This window comes from Cyrtonyx montezumae, unplaced genomic scaffold (assembly GCF_038088225.1).
Source record: "Cyrtonyx montezumae isolate F1298 unplaced genomic scaffold, pur_monq_1.0 scaffold_18, whole genome shotgun sequence".
Classification (NCBI taxonomy): Eukaryota; Metazoa; Chordata; class Aves; order Galliformes; family Odontophoridae; genus Cyrtonyx; species Cyrtonyx montezumae.
Genome location: NW_027071914.1, coordinates 15,282,874 through 15,303,395, shown reverse-complemented (window position 1 = coordinate 15,303,395; position 20,522 = coordinate 15,282,874). Strand labels below are relative to the sequence as shown.

At 44.4% G+C, this 20,522-nt stretch overlaps 1 protein-coding gene across 1 annotated transcript; it reads right to left on the bottom strand.

Annotated features, from left to right (window-relative positions):
* Nucleotides 1-2,736: 2,736 nt before the first annotated feature.
* On the bottom strand, nucleotides 2,737-17,563 carry PPP2CA (protein phosphatase 2 catalytic subunit alpha). Its single transcript, XM_065734841.1, has 7 exons — nucleotides 17,274-17,563; nucleotides 5,998-6,207; nucleotides 5,388-5,561; nucleotides 5,148-5,237; nucleotides 4,565-4,726; nucleotides 4,170-4,288; nucleotides 2,737-3,559 (listed from the first exon to the last, which is right to left on the bottom strand). Exons 1-7 carry the CDS (start codon nucleotides 17,373-17,375, stop codon nucleotides 3,487-3,489), a joined length of 930 nt encoding a protein of 309 aa, XP_065590913.1. The 5' UTR covers nucleotides 17,376-17,563; the 3' UTR covers nucleotides 2,737-3,486.
* Nucleotides 17,564-20,522: the final 2,959 nt, after the last annotated feature.

Genomic DNA, 20,522 nt, shown 5'->3' with positions numbered 1-20,522 from the left:
TCTTGGTGGAACTTGCAGACAACTGACACAGTGCAGGCATCACTGTCCAACCACAGCGGAGCAGTCAGGCTGTAGGTGTGGGCAAAGACACCTGCAATGACCAAGGGATGGCAACTCACAAGTTGTACAGACTGCAAGAAAATAAAACATATCCTAACTTACCACGAGTTCCCAGCATGTAGGTAAAGAAAGAAGCAATTAAAAGTGTACGGCAGGTATACAAGGAGATGAGTGGAACCACACCTTCAGCTGAGCCAACGTGAAGCACTGCTCAATGTGGAGTTATTTGGTTGTTTCTCCTTACAGACCACACCACCTTTCCAGAACAGATAGTGCATTTCTCCTTCAGCCCTGTGCTGCTCTACGTCACAGCTCCTCCTACAGCAGGAACTTGTGGTGTTACCAGTAGGGAATGAAGGGGTAAGAAGGGCAGAACACAGTGATGTAAGTACTGAACTACGATGGAGGTGCAAAAAATAAACTGAGCACTTCCATCATTGTACTGAGAAAACGTCCAGATGGCCTTTAGGATTCAGACCAAATTCTCCAATCCCCAGAGGAAAGGCTCTGCCCCAGGCCCTCACACGCAGCTATTTTATCAGTGTGACTTTCAGCCAACTACAGAAAAAATCCAGGCCTACCTTTGACACTAACCAGACTGGAGCACCATCAGACAGAAACGTCAGAGCTCCCATCAGCAATACGTACACTCACCACCTCTTTTCCAAGGCAGAAGTGTCACCCAGACACACAAAGAACAAGGTAACTAGTTCTGTCCATCCTCACTTGGCTGTGCATCGAGAAACCTTCCGGGATATTGTCAGATCTGGAACAGCAGAGTGGTGACACTGAGCTCAGATGCAAATGTGAGCAGCTGGAAACTCTGGCTTCAGCCCGAGCCTACAAGCACAAGTGTTGAATTACCCTGGAGCCAAGGGTGGCTGCAGCCGTAGGGCTCTGGGATGCCACAGGACAGCCCTCAGGTGGGGGCAGGCAGAGAAGGGTAAGAATGAAGGAAACCTGCAGGCCTGTATGTTCCAAGTTCTTCCATCATTTCCCTTCAAAATGATAATCACCCGAAGTTTCCCTGTGTGTGGGTGCACACACTTTGTTTCTGACTTAATTCCCGAGTGCAAAGAACAGACCTCTACAAATAAGAGGCATTTACTTCCACATGATACACAAACCCGGGGAGAAAACATCACTGAACGATGAAGACAGGAGACTCTGAGCTATTTGTCCCTCACCTTCCCAAGGAGCCTGCCAGCCTCTGCAGTGCAGAGGGTCAGTACTGACCTGTGAAACAAACAAATCCTGTGTGTGTGCAGCCAGGAGCATCACAGTCTGAAGTGGAGCTCTGCTCAGCTGAACTGCTGGCAGCCAGCTGCTGAAAACATGGGACAGTATTTCAACTCCTCTCCCTTCTCTTGAATCCTGCAAAGACTTCTAGCTGGCTGACAAACAGCACTGCTAATCCCCTGCAGAATAACCATTTCTTGTTTACAATGTGATAGTAAAAAAAAGTCTACAAATGGCCACAGCATCATTATGGGAAAGTGCAAAAACCAGAGTAATGTACAGCACAGCCCATGGACTCTATCAACTGCTGGTATTTGCATGCTGAAACAGAACAAACGAACAACTGCTTCCCCCTGCAGCAGGGGACATCATCCCTCGTGCTGGAATGGTGTTAGTGAAGGTACAAAGTTCTGCCTGCAAGAGCACAAATGCAGAATGGTAAAGCAAGAGGAAAGGGGACTTAATGAACTGCTCTCTGAAGCAGAGGAACATTTTTGGTAGCCATCAAAGCAAAAGCTCCCAGTGCCTACAGGGAAACAACAAAAGGAACAACTCTAGCTGAGCCTGGTTTTAAAACACACTTCAGGAGGACTGAGCTTTCCAGAAACAGTTCAGAGCTCCACCTGAAGGGAATTTTTGTTAAAGAAGAAGCAACCACTCAGACCTTTCAGAAAAGGTGTGGAGTAATGAACTGTGAAATGTCCTTCCCGTCTGGGAATTAATCAGCCCTCCAACAGAAAGCCTCAGAAAAGCAAGGAAGTCCAAAAGAGCGTGTGAAAGCACAACACCTCTGTATAAGAAAATCCCTCTGTTTTGTCACACAGTCTGCTACTACGCTGTACCCAAAAAACTTTGAAACAGTATGGACAGCAAGGGCCCCCTGTGAGAACAGCCAGCTTCTTCAGGTGTGTCCAATAACAAGTTTCAAGCATGAGCTTAATGCAAAACATTGAAATGTGCTTTGAACAAAATCGTCATCAAATCAGAATTCAGATTAGTGGAGTGTTTTTAAACAGAAGTTAACACAAATCACACTTATTTTCACAATGGAAGCTTGGGCAATACACATAGTACTGAATTTCAAGTTATTCCTTTAATATTTAGAAAACTGGTTTTATTCTCAGTTTTTCAGATTTTTTGAAGTATTAGCACCTACAATGGAAATAACTCGGATTTACACATGAAAAAAAGCCATGCTCGATCAGTTAGTTTATCCTTATTCTTCTACTTTTCAACCTTCCACAGAGCAGCAAGAAGGAAAAAAAAAAGAGAGCAACATTTCAGTAATAAGTGAGCTCTGTTCCCAGCTACACGGGATCACAGGAGCACACATCTCCCTGGGACATCACAGAAGGTCAGAGTTTTCCAGCACACTTTGATCACCTCATTTTTTTCATTATTTATGGTGGAAACTTCCATGCAGGTTTATAAAACCTATCCAGCTGCACGTTAAGTTTATTAAACCAGAGCTGACCTGAGATGCAATTAGAATTTGACATTTTTCCATACTTAGTTCACAAGTTTATTATGAAAAACACTGCAGCTCTGTCCTGCAGTTAACATTGTTTTACAGAAAAAAAAAACAGTTCTGTTCATGTTCAAAGTAATTCACTATGCTCAGACAATTACAGGGGACAATATGGTTGGGCAAAGAGTGGAAAAGGGAACTGAGTGCAGACAAAAAAAATCAATACAATTAAATTAAACAGTATTCCCTGAAAATAAAAACAAACAAACAGTTTCAGAACAAATATGAAGCCTTGGTACTTATTTTAAAAATGTTCTTTAAGCTTCAATGATTGTTTGCTGCTATCCTTATCTACAGTCATGCTGAATAAAGCTATAGCTAAATGGAAAGTTAAATGTATTCACGAGGTGTTAATGTCTACATCTTATTATTTGCAGTCTCTCAGAGAAAGCAAAAGTAACTACAAATAGAGCTATGCCAGAAACTGGTTTCTTGACCAACAATGTTGCTTCAGCATGCAATGAACTGGTTCATTCTAAAGTGGTCACAGTTGTTGACGACAAGAGGCTTTGTATTTGAATATGGCACGTCTTTTGGTCCATGTGAAAACAAGTTTGAATGTTAAATATTCTCTGACACTTTGGAGTTACTGTTGCTCTTCCCGTTTTCTCTAGGTCAGCGTACGGATCGTGGCAGTACTGTACAGGTCTATGATCTCTTTACAGGAAGTAGTCCGGGGTGCGACGAGTGACGTGCGGCTCACCTCTGCGCGGCGCTGGGTCGAACTGCAAACTGAGAAGCACACGTATTAACGAAAGCATTCACTTTATGTTCAGGTATTTTCTCTGAATTATTTTAAACTCATCTTAGGATTACTTCTGTGGGTGTGAAAGAAGCAAATCTTGGCTTTACGACTCGAACTGGTCAGGTATCACTATGCATCTAAACACTGAAAGTCTCCAGTAATTATCGAAGAGAGAATCTTTGATGTGCTTTATACAACTCCTCATTTATTAGAAGAACTGCTATAGCAGCTTCATAAAGACAATGTCCTAACTAGATCTCACGTCTCTTGCTCTAGACTTACAGGTGGGCATAACTAGCTCAGGAATGACAGTACTGACTTCCATATTACTTACCTCTGTAGGACTTCATTAAACTCTTGACTTTACACAATGAACTTGATTGTTGACATCTGGACAGTCCCAATATCTAACAGTTCCCAATATCTAACCATAAGACTTTTAGATACGACTAGCCCAACAACTCCACCTTCACTTCACCTCCTGAAAGTGCACAGGGTAAAAAAATCGTATCTCCAAACAGCAGTTACTGTAGCAAGATACACTTATCAAATCTTAACATCATGTGCAACACGGATCTCATTTTTAAGCATACTTACAAGGAGTATTTTAAAGTATCATCAAGTTCCATAATTGCAGCCTGGTTGCCACAACGGTAACAATAGTTTGGAGCACTGAAAATTGTTACTACATTCCGATCATGGCACCAGTTGTACCCCTGGAGAGGAAAAGAAACTGTTTAGGAAAACCATACTCATTTGTTGCACCCCATAGAACGAATACTAAACTGAATTTCAACAAATTTTGCAAATTACACAATCTTATTCAACCTAGGTCTGGGTTCTGGTTTTGATGATTAGAGGTTAACTTCCAGGGACAACCAGAGAATAAGAAGAAAACCACACAAATCCAAAGGCAAGGTGAAATGTACATCTCAGACACCACAACAACTAACTATGCTATCAGCAGCTTAAACAAAGCCTGTGCTGCTTACCTCCATTACCAACTGATGAGCTCTTGAAACCAACGTAAGGCCATTAGCATGGTTAAAGGTTTCTGAAATATCCTGTCCAAATGTATAACCTGCACCTCGAGGAGAAATTCCCCAGCCGCCACGATCATCTGGATCTGACCATAGCAAGTCACACATTGGACCCTGTAAGAGATTTGGAAAGTACTTCATAAATTGAAGTTAAAAGAAAAAGCAAAAACAAAAACCAACCTGCACAGCCATGCCCTGCACAGCTTACTGCAGCATCTCTTAAAGAAAATGCAAGAAAAACCCCACCCATCAGCTACAATTAGCATAGTTAAAGCTTGAAATACTATCAGGAAGTTCATTTTAATGGACAACTTTCACAGAAGTAGCTCTCACCTCTGAGAGGCTAAAATACGCTTCGTAACTTTAGGCAATAACGTGTCCCTAATTTTCCTTCAGAAGACTGGTAAGGGAGGACAGGCATTTGATTCAAATTGTTACATCTTTTTGAACCCGATTTTCTGCCTTCCTATATATTAAAATACCCAACATATGCTGAGTCATGAATCCCACCGTGAGTTAATTTTCAGCATTATACCTCGTGGGGAACTTCCTGCAAGCGATCAAGTGCTCTGATGTGATCCAGAGTATCTATTGATGGAGAGAGGCCACCGTGGAGGCAGAAAATCTGAAAGAGTGACACAGTGCAAAAAATGTTTATTTGTATAAACAATTAAGAAATTTAAGAGGATACTTTCAAGCTGTGAACTCACTGAACACAGTGTGAAGAGCCCCTCCTACAACCAGCAGCATTTCACTTTTCCCAGGTTCAACCTACCTGGCCATCCACCAAGGCGGTTAGAGGAAGGTAATCAAAAAGGTCTGTAAAGTACTTCCAAACATTTGCATTCCCATATTTCCTTAAACATTCATCATAGAAACCATATACTTGTGTGATCTGCCTGCTTTCATGGTTCCCTCGGAGAATTGTGATACGTTCACGGTAACGGACCTAAGCAGAGGAGTTGAAGACATTTTAGGGGCATGACAATATGCACTTCCAAAACCACAGTGTGCTTCTCTTCCCCTCCCCATAATATCCCAATTAAGCAATAAGAAAAAAAAATAAATTACAGCCTTAAAGGAAAAAAAAAAAAACGACAGCTAACTGATGTCAGCCTTCTGTTTCCAGATGCTTTGAGATGAAGCACAGGTTTTATCCACTGTCACTGGTGAATAAAATAGAAATCAACACAGCACTCCCTTTAGAAGAAATTATATATAATGTAGTATTTCTGAAAAGCCCATAAGTTTGTCAGAATTTTGACAACACAGCCAACATTTCCGTTTTCATACTTACAAACCTTTGCAGTACATTCATAACTGATATCAAACAGTCAGGACAGTAATCACACATTGTATACTGGACTGTACAGAAGAAAAGTTACCTTAAGAGCTACAAGCAACGTGACTGTTTCAACTGAGTAATAGCCTCTGTCAACATAGTCCCCCATAAACAAATAATTTGTGTCTGGTGATTTGCCTCCAATTCTGAAGAGCTCCATGAGGTCGTGGAACTGCCCATGGACGTCCCCGCAGACGGTGACTGGACATCGCACTTCCTGCACGTTAGATTCTTTTGTCAAAATTTCTTTAGCCTACCAAACAAAAACAAAGAAGTTGTGAGATGAAAACAAAAGTCTGTGAACAGCTTTTACAGTATGCTCTACCATCTGCAAGATTACAATGCTAGGTGCCCTCTTTATGAACCCTTGTCCTGGTGTGAAGCACATGGAGTGGGAGCTTATCTTCACTTGAAGGATCTAGCTGTAAAAGATTCTGCTGTATGCTATAGATTTTTTTTAAGAGATGCTCTTTTCAGCTCACCCAGCATCAAATAGTTATTTCAGAAATAGTTTCCAGCTTAGAAAAACTGGATATGTTCCTTAAAGCAGCTCCAAGAAAGGTAGCACATCTGCCTTCAGACCAATGACCACCATCCCTGGAACTGTGAAGTCTGTAGTAAGCCTGCAATCATGCAGATCACTTATTTTCAACCCTTCAAAAGCCTGAACTCAGATACAGCCAAATCTGAGAACCCCTCAGGGAGGTGGACGTGGCTGTGTCAACCAGCCAAAGCTCCAGCAGTGCTCCACACTTCAGATGTCTCGCTTCAGAAGCGAGGTGACAGTTTGCTACCCGTGTGTGCATCTCTCAGAATACAGTAGAGAATCCTACCTGAAGCAGAAGCAAGAGCTCAGCCAACATTCAGAGCTATCACAACTGCACAGTGACTGTGCGTACTAAGTATGCACAAAGGTGCCCTTCGTGAGCTGAAGTAAAAAAAGCAGATTTCTGTTCTCTTCACTTTCATCCCCACAGAGTTCTGTGCACAGAAGTTGCTGACAAGGGTAATTGACACAAAACAGTCCAAGGTAATTATAGCATCAAAAAGGTAATTTTGAACTACTGCCAGAATTCCTCAATCTTATCACAATGCCAGTTGTTGGGGAGTGCTCTGAGAACAAGCTATAAATACATGCCACAGTGATTTTCTAAATCAAGGGAGTATTGGAGGCATTAGAAATATAAAGAGTAACGAGTTTACAAGTTACCATCTATGAAGGCTTACGCCTTTCAAGCACCAGTGCTCCTATTCAAAAAGGATATTTATAACCTCATTTGAAAGCTGCATTCTATGCCATCACCAGGGTGCCCACAAAACTCACAGTAACAGCACTGAATGCCACCTACACACAGGCCACACTGAACCCCAAACACCACAAAGCATGGGTGGAAGAGCAAAGCCACGTTCATTTTAGGGTCATTTCTCTCACCGCTTTCTCAGACCTAACCTGACAACTGAAGCTGCATACTTGTTTTGGAGGCTTTCTGCGAAGCAGAGAAGTATTTTGAGACATTGCAGGAAAAAAAAAAACCAACATGATTTGAAGAGCAAAAGACCTGGAAGGTTAGGAAAAAGTATCTGAAATTAAAAGCTAAGTAAGAGATTAAATACCTGGTCCCAACAAGAACCAGGCTTATTAAGGAACATGCTGCTCTGTACCTATTTCCACTCCGGCTGTGGAGCCATCAACTGGACAGCAGCAGACACCTCCAGAAATGGTCTCACTGCTCCTGAGCACTATCCAAGCTACCCAGCCCAGCAACCACTTCAAACACCATGTGCCAGCAACATGCATTGTAATGCTGGAGATGCAAAGACTTCATTCAACACTAGGAAGAAATGCAAAATGCAGTTAAGTACCCTGCACAACACTCAGCTTCGGATATTAAAAACCATGAGTAACAGTTCAATTGCAGCCTATTTACAACAAGTCAAGCTCATATGAGTTTCCACTCATGTTGTGCCTAGTACTAAAGATAGGTCACTGGTGGCTTGTGGTGGATGCTAAAAACTTCAATTTATTTTAAGAGAGTCTGACTTAAGTTCATGTTAATGCAGTGACACTCACCGGACGTTCTGGAGGTGGTGGAACAGCCTGAGCCTCCTCTAATACACCACCACAGTCACAAGCATTACCCATCCTAGTTCTGCTTTTGACAGAGAAAGTTACAGAGCCTCACAGCACTTCAATATAAAATAGCATTCTTTAATTGGAATGTAACGCACTGAGGCATCCCGCAAGGAACACTACATTCATTTTTCATCAAAGGTATGCAACTTTTATGCTGGCCGAGATTAAAATGGCATCGTTCTCTGTGCCAGAGTTGTCACTTCCTCAGTTTCTGAAATATTAAATCACTCAGATATGCATACGACCAAGCACATAGGTAAGTCAGACAGCTACTCTGATAGAAAAAGACGGTTCCAGGTCAACTTGCAAAACAGCAATCTCCAAGTAAATCCTGCAGCAAAAGGATGCTGGTGTAGTCATCTAAATATTTTCATGTTCTTGAAACAAAGTGTAAAGAAATACCATCTTATGAGCTGCTTAGCCTAGTTACTGTCTTATGTCCCACAGCATCAGCAGTGGCACGCAGTGAACTGTTTAAGCAGTACATTCATCTCTAAAAAAGAGCTTCAAGCAAGTTGGAAATGGAAAACAGCACTGAAAAACCATCAGCTGTATCCTGTTTCTGTATCAGTTCCTATGAAAAGAGTGAAGTCACAACTATTGGAATATATACTGTGACATTACAAGAACACAAGCAGCCAAGAGTATATGTAATACAATTTCACACGATGATAAAGTCAAGCTGTTACTGATATTACTTAAGCACAGGTGACTCCAGCTTTGTATAGGACCACACAGCAGCCCATGCAATCTATTTGGTTTCACTCCTCACTGATCCACCCCTTCCCCAAGACCCAGGATGGTGCTCTTAGCTCAGTCACATTCTTTAGCTCCCTCCCCAAAACAGAGGTGCCCACAGCAGGCACCGAGCCTCCTTCCAGCAGGGAAGCACAGCACTGATCAGTCAGGCTACTAGGGAGGGAGAGGCAGGGAAGTGACAGGCACACCTGATCCCCATGACCTACTGCCAAGGATGGCAGCGCAACACTTGACAGTATTTTGACACTAAAGTTTTGAAACACCCAGGTTTCACTGCCTAGCACTACATAAACAGTTACGCAATTCCGAAACTCAAGGCTTTTCTTGAGCTCTCAGTGCTCCTGTGCCTTTGACATTTATCATTTCTTAACAGTCCTTAACATTAAGGGAGCTCTGAGCTGCCGCAAATCTTCAGTTCATGACTCCACACCAGAGAAGTTTAACTTGTACTCTACATTCTAGGACAGTCAATACACTTAAGTAAAAGCTGGATGTCAGCAGCACACCACACAGCGATGACAAGTCCCTGCACGCAGCCGTAAGACAAGGAAAAAAGCACCAGCACTCAGTAAAATCTGTCCTCCACAGCAGTTCCTGATACAGAAAGTCATGTGCCACCCTTCAAGCAATCTCAGAGTTCCAACAAGAAGCACATATCAAACACACTTCAGCCACGGTGACGGAGTTCACTTCTTGTTATCTGCACTATCTGCTTACTCAACCCTTCTTCTGGGGAAAAAGCAACTTGCACAAACCCAGGAGTGCAGGGCTCAAACTAACACTAGTCTGAAGGCTCCAAAAACAAATTCTCACTTCGTATTAACACCAGCATTACCAGATGGAAGAAAAGCCTACAATTTAAGGACCCAAACCTTCCTGAATTGCTGCACATCTTCCGAACTGAAGAGTGAACAGTAAAGCACTGTATTTTTCTTGTTGACAAAGCCCCATCTTGGTATGCCAAAAAATCAAGCAATGACAATGAACCTGTTCTTAAAATACAGAAATTAGTTTTCTTGTTTTAAAACTGCAAGATTCAAGCAAGCAGAGCATTTTCTAGCAGCCAGGGGTGCAAAAAAAATCAAAAACGATGTATGACTATTAAAGGTACTAGGATTAGCTCTTCAAGCTGCAGGATTTTACTTAATGAAAGGCAGGAGCTGCCCACACCACTGGGTATCTCCTGTTTCCTTCGTTTTCTGCCCAACAAATGAGATCACAGCTCAGGGCCAAGCACCCTGAGGGCTGCAACCCAGCTGCTCACCCACTCTATGCTGAAAGCACATTCACTTCATAAGCAGGACACAACACCCACCTTAGCTCATGAAACACATCTGAACTGCTCCATTCCTGAAAAATGGCTTCAGTTCACCAGTACACTTCCCTCTTGTTTCCAGAGCATGCAATGTATTTCTTTTTCATGCCTACCCCTCCTCAGATCATTACCTTCCAGCAGAAGCTCTGACAGCTCAAACCAAGTTCCTACTCTGCGGGATATATCACACAAAAAATAAAAATAAAAAGCAGGAAGCATTACTGTGGGTTCACTGAGCTGTGAAAGCAATGTTTGAAACTGCTGTGCCATGCTGAATCAGTGCGATAAAGCACTTATCAAAGAGTAATACTAACTCAGTAAAGGAAATATAATCATCACTGTAATGAGGCAGCACAGCTCTGCAGTCACAGTGGAAATCTGTGATGCATGAAGACCAAAACTTCCACCTGTAAGCCACCATGCTGCCCAGCAAAGCTTGTATGGAAAGGCATCCGCTGTAACCAAGACAAAGCCATGCATCTCTAGTTACCATATTTTGTTGAGATCGAAGACTTCAGCCACACCCATAGTTTCCTGTCGTCAAGATGCACAGGATGTGACTAAAGCCACAATGATCAGCTCATTGGGATGAAGGCCGGTTTTAGCCAGCCAACATCACCACCTGGAAGGGATCCCAGTTCTGTGCAGAGTCAGCAGATCTACAAAACAAATGCATTCCTGTTTCCTTCAAGTGTTGCCCAGCCCCCAGCTGCAGAGGAAAGGTGTTCAGATCAAATGTGGGCTGGTTTTAGAACAAAAGGGGTTTTCTTTTACAGCCTAACTTTTTAAACAGAAGTAGAGAAATCAGGCTGCTGATACCATCCTTCTGTGATGGATGTTAGACAGCAGTCAGACTACATGGCACACCTGCTTTATTCTGAACTTCAGAATCCACTAAGGAGTTCAAGGTGATTGTGGACATAGGAATAAAAATAAAATTCAAAGCTCTCAGTTAACATTTAACTGTTCAGTACTCCGCAGCAACTAAAAACAATTCCCATCCAACACTGAAGTACCAACAGCAGCAAAATGTTCTTCCATGACTGAAACAAAGAGCATCCTATCTACTCCAGCTTGGTGAGCAGCACCTGTGCCACCATCACTGATGTCATCCACCACAGGCCATCCTGGAGGTTTGGGACGGGGTGAAGAAGCAGCACGCCTGCTCAGGCACAGCACAGCTCCTGGACACGTGCATCACCACGCACTCACTGCACGTTTTGGCCCTTACTACTCTGAGGGCTGGGCAAACAGAACAAATGGACTCAGAAGTTGTATTTAAGCTCAAAGAGTACAAACGAATAGCAGCCTCTATCTCAATGACCATGTAGGCAAACCACAGACAGCTAACCCAAACAGTTTAATACAAACCAGCTTAGTATTTCACAGCACACAGCTGAGCACCTCGGTTTGCCACTCTACAGCTGAGCAACAACTGCTGCCTTACTCTTTCAGCAATTTTCATTTGCTTAGAGGAGTAACTATATAAACAAGACACCAGCCAACCAAGAGCTTAATCCTAACGCCAGCACCACATGTAAGGTTAAATGAGAATCATCTCATTTCTCCTCTACATTGGGTCTATAAGAATGAGGACAGATAGTAAACTTTTGCCAGCTAACTCCATTCCTTTGTATTGCAAAGCAATGAGCAATGCTTTCTACAGCCCTGATATTCCCCTCAACCCCAATTTGCAAAAATCACCATCAGCCTTACACATCTAATAGTAACTGAAAAGAATGCTACTTCCCTTGGAGAAGGAGTTAGGAGAAAAGGGGAAGTGTTATTTAAGTAACAATAGTGAATCAGAGAGAAAAACAGGACAGGAAGGGGCATCCCCAAAAGAATTCAATGTCATTATTTCACAATAGTCAAGATATCTTTGTGCCCTTAGCTTTGAATTTAAAAAAAATTTAGGAGAAAAAAAATCTTTGAGAATGTACAAGAAGCCAAATAACTCAGGAAAACCAGATGCCTGCCTCTCTACATTGGAGATCCAAGTAACAGAGTAACAGTAATAATGCATGAAGCCAATCACTTACAGAAACCATCTTCGGTTCTGTCCACGGGAGCAAGCTGAATTCATTTTTCACCACTCAAGCAATTAAAAAGAAAGAAACTGAAGCTACTCCCAAACTAGTGTGTCTGATAAATGGCTGATGGTAAATTCCAAAGTTTTCTATTTTGTTCAAGTAACTCCAACCACAGCTAGGCACGGTGATGCTAAATGCAGACAGGTATCAGCAGGAAGGCCGAGCAGGCACATGTCCAACTGAAGATATGTTCTTCAAAACCAGTGAGCAAGGATTCAATGCCAATATCAGAAGGTACTTCCTACATACCCTGCAGAAATATCAGAGAGCTGCTCAGCTGAGCAGCTGGGCTCTGGTATTTATTCCAGAATAAACTACCTGCTTTTTCCAGCTTAACATATTGCCTGAATTGCAGCAACAACTGCATTCCTGAATGCTGGTGTAGTGTTTAAGGGTCCCTAAGTGAGAAGGGAAATTTTATCATTGCTCCTTCGGGTCCCTCAGCAGAGCCATCTGTACAAGCCCTCCGTAACTCATGCCAAAGCCAGACAGGTAAGGTTATTACGCTGTTTAAGGCAACCCAGATGACTAACTGAGCACAGCCTGGGAGCAATCACAGAGCAGCACTGTCATCTGATCTGGGGAGACAACAGTTTCACCAGAGGTAGATCTGGAAAGGACATCAATCTACAGCCTCGTCCATGTTGTTATCCTTACGCTGTAGAAACTCAAGTACAAACTTGCTCTGACTTACAAACGCTCACTTCTGTTATTTTAAGCTATGCCCAAAATGACAACACTGGAATATCTTTCACTCCATCTGATTACAATGAATGCAGTGAGTAAAAACTAATTAAAAGAAAGTAGTAACACCAGCACAGCTCACTTTCACAGAATACCAAACAGAAAGCTTATGGTGCTACAAGACAAATTTCTCATACACACAACCAAAGCGTTGTGATCAGAAGTAGGTGAGAAGGCTGGCAGGGCTGACTGCAAACATCTCCTGTGCAAGGGAACACTTCCCATTTTGTATTAAAGCCATTGTAAGAACACAGGGAGTGAAAGGGTCTTTCTTCGTGACAGTGTTCCACAATGACCTAAAGCAGTTATCAGGATGTCACAAAAAGCTTCTCACCTGTAATTCTCCAGAGATAAAGCATTAGCTGCTCCATCCCCAGCTATAGTCAACAGGCAGTAACATCGGAGTCTCTTGGCTCTTGGTCTCACATAGGCCCTAGAAACAACTGAAGAGGGCCCTCCTGCCATCAGCAGTTTCTCTTTTACTGACTCCCTAAGCCAACGTAGCAGCAAATAGGTCTTGAATCGCTGTGCCTTCCACAGTCATCCCTCTGCCAGGGGTGCAGGGACACACAGTGTGTCCTGCACAAAGCCAATACAGAGGAGACAAAAGAACAATGCCTCTGAAGAAGCAGGGCAGAGATGTCAGGGCTTCAAGCAGAGCCTGCTTCACAAGACTTGCCTGTCTTGTGCTACAGAGGAAGTGAACTTTGACCACACGTTTTTCTTTTGACCCCAAAAGGAGCTGCATCAGTAACATACTGCCCTGCTCGAACTACAGTGCTTAAAGAAAGCTCAAGGAGTTCAAGCAGTGAGTACAGCTGAAGTACATGCGTGTTCAGCTTGTTCTTGGTGGTAATTAGTGTCAGGAAAAACATGGAAGATGTGTTGAAGGTGGCAGATATCGGGGAAAAAAAGGCCACCAGTGACAAGCCACACAGCAGAAATCAGCACAGCCCAGGGCCTGAAACACTTATACAAGGAAAGTTAACAATGGTGACAGACCAAATAGTGAATGTGATCACAAACTTCATTACAGATCAAACACTACAGAGAAAAGGCACCAATTAAGGCTTCTGGAAAAGGCTTCGGCAATATCAGAACTTCATTCAATTAAGAAATATTCAGTGGTAACTGCATGGCTGGTGCTATCTAACACAGAAACACGGGAACTGCAGAGAACCCTGACAGTCCTACACAGCACACAACCAGCTCGTCTTCTTCAAGAAACTGGGTGCCATGTTCAAACCCACCCACAGCCCAGCACTTCTCACTGAGAGACTCCCAGGCATCATCTCCACCTGGAGGGAGATATGTTCTGACAAAACTAATAGGGATTGCATCCACAAATCATGTGCTCAGTTCTGGACTGCCATCCCATATTTCCTGAGCTACTCATCACAACAGTCCCATCAAGACCATTTCCCACAAAGGATGGAAAAGAACAGCAGCACTGTTCTAAATAGGCAGCAGAAAAAAACCTCACCTGGCCATAAAGGACTTCCTTTCTCCTCTGTACACAGACAGCAGTCAATATACAATTCAGCCTCAGCAGGACAAATGTGGCTGCTACCCAAGCATGACGTTTACAACAAGGCACGTGTTTGTACCCATTCTTCAAAGCTAGCACTTAAAGAACACTTAAAGCACATAAAAATCTGTCATTGGAGTAGCAAAATTGATAGAAAATATTAACATCAGAATAATTTAATTGTCACTCAAGACTTTTTTCCAAATCCATGAAAGCTGATATTACTCGTGGCTACAAATTATTCCAGAAGAAGTGGTAGAAGATATTTCTACCAGTTACCATCACCAAGGTAACGAGGGACAACACATGATGCACCAAGAGAGAAACTGCAATGCATGAATGGCCACATTTAGTTACTGTGCTGCACTGCACTGTGTCTGCAAATAGCTGATATGTTCTTTTGGTATCAATTCTGAAACACAACAGAGCCCTCAGGCTTCATCCTACTAGACAGGCACCAGTCTTCACACACAAAGCCCCAGAAGATCCAGACATACCAGTCAGGAAGATCACCTCACCAAACACTGCGTTAAGGGGAAAAGCCCTCACAAGAACGATTACTTTTTCCCATTTAGCTACAGCTCAGTGCAGTGAGGAATGACAGCCTCTGATAGGATCTTCAGCCATCATCTGGAACAGTAAGTAGACTTGACACCCTCCTTAGCACGAGCTCCTTATGGAAAAACATAACCTTTGGGTGTGATTGCATGCATGCAACTACTGACAATAATCAAAACATGATGCATAATTCAGCACTGCTGAGAGCCTGCGCTAGAAGCTTAGAAACAGGGTAACTGCAGACCCTCAGCAGGCAGGCACTAAATCAACTAGAGCCCTGCTCCTGTGAACACAGCCACCCACAGGGGGGATGGGAGGACAATGCAAAGCTTGGGCCTCTGGGGACTGCTTCCAATTGCTTGCACTGGCAGTGGCACAGCACCTTACCTACCACTAGCAGGAAGCCCCAGTAAATCTGCCAGGAGTCATCATCCTTAACACAAAGAGCCCAGCTGCACCTCACAGAGTGCTGACCACAACCCAGTAAGGGAGAGGGAGCTTCATCTCAAGCACAATGTCACAATGACCAAAAAAATCCCACCTTTGGTCTGGAGCTGGCTCCAACGTGCCCAACTTGAGGCAAAGCCTGCTTGCTGCTCAGTCATTTTCACACCGGTCTCTCCCCGATTTTTGCAGTCTTTCAACTCAAAATACAGCAATTGGACAGACAGCTTTGTGTAACCTAATTCCTTTATCAAAAATACACAATTCCCACAGCTCATCACTATCATTCCTTCAGCCTCACCACAAGAGTTCACTGCTCCTACAAAGTCTACCTGCCTCCTGAACCCTTGCCTGGAACCTACCAGAAACACTTCAAGTTGGAAGGAAAGAAATTGTTCTTAGTATCAGGGATCTATTTTGGTAATGAACATTACGCGCTCATCCAGAAATGAATTCAATTCTTCATTAGGAAAAAATGAACACACCTCCATCCTGGCACAGTCACAAACACGACTATGCCTACTCCTCACCTAGCCAGAACATCCAGCAAACTGAAAGCATTTTGCTTATTCCTCAGGTTTTAACAGATTACAAGAAATACCCACCCTGGATTCAGATCCCATACCAGCATATCCACGATGGCAAATGGGATACTCAACCTCCTTAGCAGCACAACACAAAGAAGCTGGACTACTGTTACTCGAGGCATGCGTGAAAAACAACCCCTAAACTGCTACTTGCTTGCAACACAATGTTAAATACACAAAACATCCCTAATGGTTACGATTTCAACTTGCTGCAATATCCATCAGCTGAAATTTGGATGCAGTGAGAACCTGTCTGGCTAAATGCACTGCAAGTCAATTCTAAGTTCACGTGCAGTCCCCTGGAAACAATCTGCTTCTAAAACAACGTGCTGTAGTATTTGAAGGCACGGTGCCAAACTTGAAATACCCCCACTTCTTCCTGCAGTACGAACACAGCCTTCTTTAGAAACAAGCACGTCGGTAGCTTCCACAGGCCTTGGTTTCTAGACTCCCCCCAAAAGGGAGGTCCCTCCAACCTAAGGGTGCATGAAAATAAAACCTCCACTGACTGGAGAAAGAATAATAAACCTCGATAGCTGAGGATTTCATTCCATTCGGGATTAAGCTGCAATTGGACAACGCAAGCGGGTACTGTGACAGCTATCGCTGCCTTTAACGTCCGGGGGACAGCCTACCCGGGGCTACAAAGGCACAAATAAACAGCGACACGAGCTTTCTTCCACAAAGCGCCATTTTACTCCAAAAAAACCGCCTCCCCGAGCCGATGTAGCCTTCCACTTCAGTCATAACGAAGCACGCTGTTATCCTCATGAGAAAGAAGAAAGAAACCCGGCGGTGCTCGCAGCAGCTCGGCCCCGCTCAGCGCTGCGCACACTGTCACGCTCCCACACGGGTCCCCGCGCCCCGCAGCCGCCTCCACGCGCAGCGCTGCGCCCGAGGAGCGCTCTCGGGCCGCGGAACCCGGCGGCGGCGGCGCCATTTTAGGAGGCGATGAAGAGGAGGGGGCGGGGCCAGGCCGCGGCGCTGCCCGCCGAGAGGGGTCCGCGGCTCAGCCGACCCCGCGCAGCGCGGGAAGAGCCCCGCGGAGCCGCCCCGCGGCCCCGGCACCGCTCCAGGCCGCTCTCCTCGCAGCCGCCCCGCGCTGTCCCGGTGCTGCCCTGCCCCGCACCGCCCTTCCCCTGCAGCCCGCCGCTCACCTTCTCGCAGAGGCTCTTCACCTGCCCCTCGGACAGCTGCTTGCACTCGTTGAGCTGCTCCACCCACTGATCGAGCTCCTTGGTGAACACCTTCTCCTCCATCCCGCACGCACCCGCTCGCTCGCCCCCTCCTCCTCCTCCTCCTCCTCACCAGCCGCTGCCGCTCCCCCCGGAATCCCCAACGACGCGCTCCCGGCGGCTACAACACGGCAGAAGGTACGGGAGCAGCGGGCGAAACGACGCCCTGCGCACAGCAGCTCTGCCGCTCCCTCGCTCGCACTGCCCGTGTAATGGCCGCCGCTGTTGACGTCACAGCCCCAACTCCGCTGCGCCGAGGGGAGGGAGCCGCCATGGGAGGTGACGGCGCCTGCGCGGTAGCAGCGAAGGACTGCGCCTGCGCGCCGCAAGCAGGGCAGGCCCAGCCGGCAAGACGGCGCTCGAGGCTGCGCATGCGCAACTCCGCGCGGCGCGTGATAGCTGAGGGGGCTCGGGGCTTGCGCGCTGTGAGGGAGTTCTTGCGCATGCGCGGGGGAAGCGGGGGGTCAAGAGGTGAGGCATGGGGTGTGGTGAAAAGGAGCAAAGGAAACGCGGATCTGTGGTCTGTAGCACATTACGTATTTTAGTGGGTTTCTTCTTAAATTACAGAGGTGCTGGTTGGTGCGGCATTCCCCTACAGTAGGGTCCAAAATGTGTGAAATGATCAGTGAAAATAAATCAGCCAAGTGGGCCAGAGTTTGGACACAGTGCCCTTTGTGGATCTCCCACTCAGCCAGGGCTTCCCAGTTAGCGGGTGGCTGTCATCTCCAGCAGGGTTGGCCTAACACTGAATGGAAAGGGTTAAATTCTGTGTCACTCTAAGTAGTGAGCAAAGGGGAAGGAATGTTTGCTCTCACAGACCAGTCTCAGTTTCTTGATGTCACGTTCTCCCAGTAAGATGTGCATTCTTTTTGAGTGCCTTTCCTCAGGTGTTGTTTTTTTCTTGGCATCCTTTCCATAGGTTTGCATCTTCAGATGCCTGTAGTTTTCTCCCTTAAAGCTGTAGAAGAGAAAGTATCATTCGTTGAAAAATTGCAAGAATTTGCTTTGTGGCACTGCTTCCTCAATACCTCCCAAATAATCTTGAACAAATAAATGGAAAGAACATGAAGCAATAACATCATTTCTTATTTAACTAGCCAAGTTAAAGCTTATTTTCTCTATTAATTGCTGTTCTTCTGGAATACTAAGATGTTTAAAGACCATATTTAGCTTTGTGTTTTCATAGATAGCGGAGTTTGTGGTGAAACTCAGATTTGCAACTTTCTGATGTCAGTGTTAGTTATGCCCCTGACTGCAAAAAGATAATCATTGCTGCTTCTTTTTAATTTTTATTTTTTAATTTACTTTCCACAACATTCAATGCAATTTTAGTACTCTGTGCCTTGGTCTCAAGAGGAATGAGTGCTTCAGCACCTTGCAGAGGTGATCAGAGCAAGGAATTCCCAGTTGTAGGTAGCCACTTGGGGCTGTAGCTGGTCACAGTCTCACTTCTGCAACCAGCTACTGCAGTTGCTGGCAGAAGTGAGTGATCAAAAAAGCTGAAGAGGAGAAATAAAGCCTTCTCAGCAGCAGGGAAATCATAACTTACTTGCTTATGAAACTGCAACCGAAGTCCTGTGACGTTTTATCTGATACGTGCAGAGAAAACATGGGTAATGTGCATCAGTGCTCCTTACAGATCGCAGTAGTGACCACTGCTGTCTTTAAAGCAAACACAACAGCTCCCAAACCTGCCGTAACTTCACATGAGCCTGGTGTAAGAGTGCTTTGCTATGAAGAGGTTCCTTTCTTGTTTGAAAAGACAGTCATAGCCCTTAGTTATCAGTGTAAGCACTGCTTGAAGAGGTAGGGGACTCAGCATCATTCAGCTTGCAGCTGAAGCCATGCTATTGACAGAAGAGAACTGGCACAGCAATATTTTGGATCCAGTTATCTGAGTGCTCAAGCAGAATGGAAAACATGAGGGTTTCATCTCAAACAACTAGCTCTATTCTTTATCCTTGCGTTGTCTCAGCCTATAAACTGTGTTTGGATCAGAAGTCAGATCTCTTCCGCCTTCTTGAGAGTCATCATCAATAGCTCAGTGAATTGTGGTTGCTTCTCTCCCAGATAGTTATCAGAATCTTCAAAGGAAGGGGAAATAATGAAGGAATACCTGCCACATTGCATAAGTTGGGGGTTTGGCAGTCCTTCGGACACGCGGCAAGATTAAACTGGTAGGAATAACACTGCGGATTTAGTGTTTAGGTGTGTGCCAGGCTGCTGTGTGTGCATGGTTTGTCACTAGGGAGATCTGCTGGGTGTGGCTGCTGCCATGAGTCAAGGATTGTCCGTACTGCCCTGTGCAGTCCTAGCTCTTGGGTCACTGCCGAGTGTGTCATGCCTGTGGCATTTTTCAGATGGGTTTACTACTGAAACTGGCTGCACCTGTGCTCACACACATCAGGTTGGTAGAGTATTCAACTTTTTGGGTTTTTTTTTTTTGCAGAACCATCTATAATAGTGTGAACTAATACTGTGACAGTCTGAAATGAGCCTCAGATTCATTCACACGTATGTTAACAGTTGCAATCACTTTGTCAGTTACTGCAGGAACATCAACATGTCCTTCACAGTAAAAGTCATCAGTTAGTGTTTGAACTACACGGATTTATATTGCGAGGCATCATACAACAAATGGGACATAGTTTCAATTGGCCATTGTAGAGTAAGCAACATGTAAATTAGGTTTCTTCATATTTATCTCTATGTGAATATTTGACTAGATCTAAATTACCTGCCCGTGCATATCTGAAGGGTCTGTTGCTATGGTGTTTCAGTGTTAAATGCAGAATTAGAATACTATGCTAGATTATCTAAAGGTGGTATCTCTTGGTTATAATCTAGGGTTAACTTCTTGGGTTAATGGGTATGGTTTTGTCACCGAAGAATGTAGAAGTTGATGCTTCACTGTAGAAGTCATCTGCCTCTGGGGGCTTTCCTGATCAGATTAGGCCAGAAATACACATCTTGTGTTCAGACATTTTGTCTCTTCCCAAGACAAAATACGGTTCATTCTTTGTCTTGTTAGTCCCCTTCTGTGAGATAAGCTTTGTGATTCTTAGCAGAATGGTCACAAAAGATGAGAAGCAGATAAAAGTTTATATCTGTTTATGTCAGATATTTGTTACGTCAGCATGAGCAAATAGGACTTCCTTATGTTTGACTCAG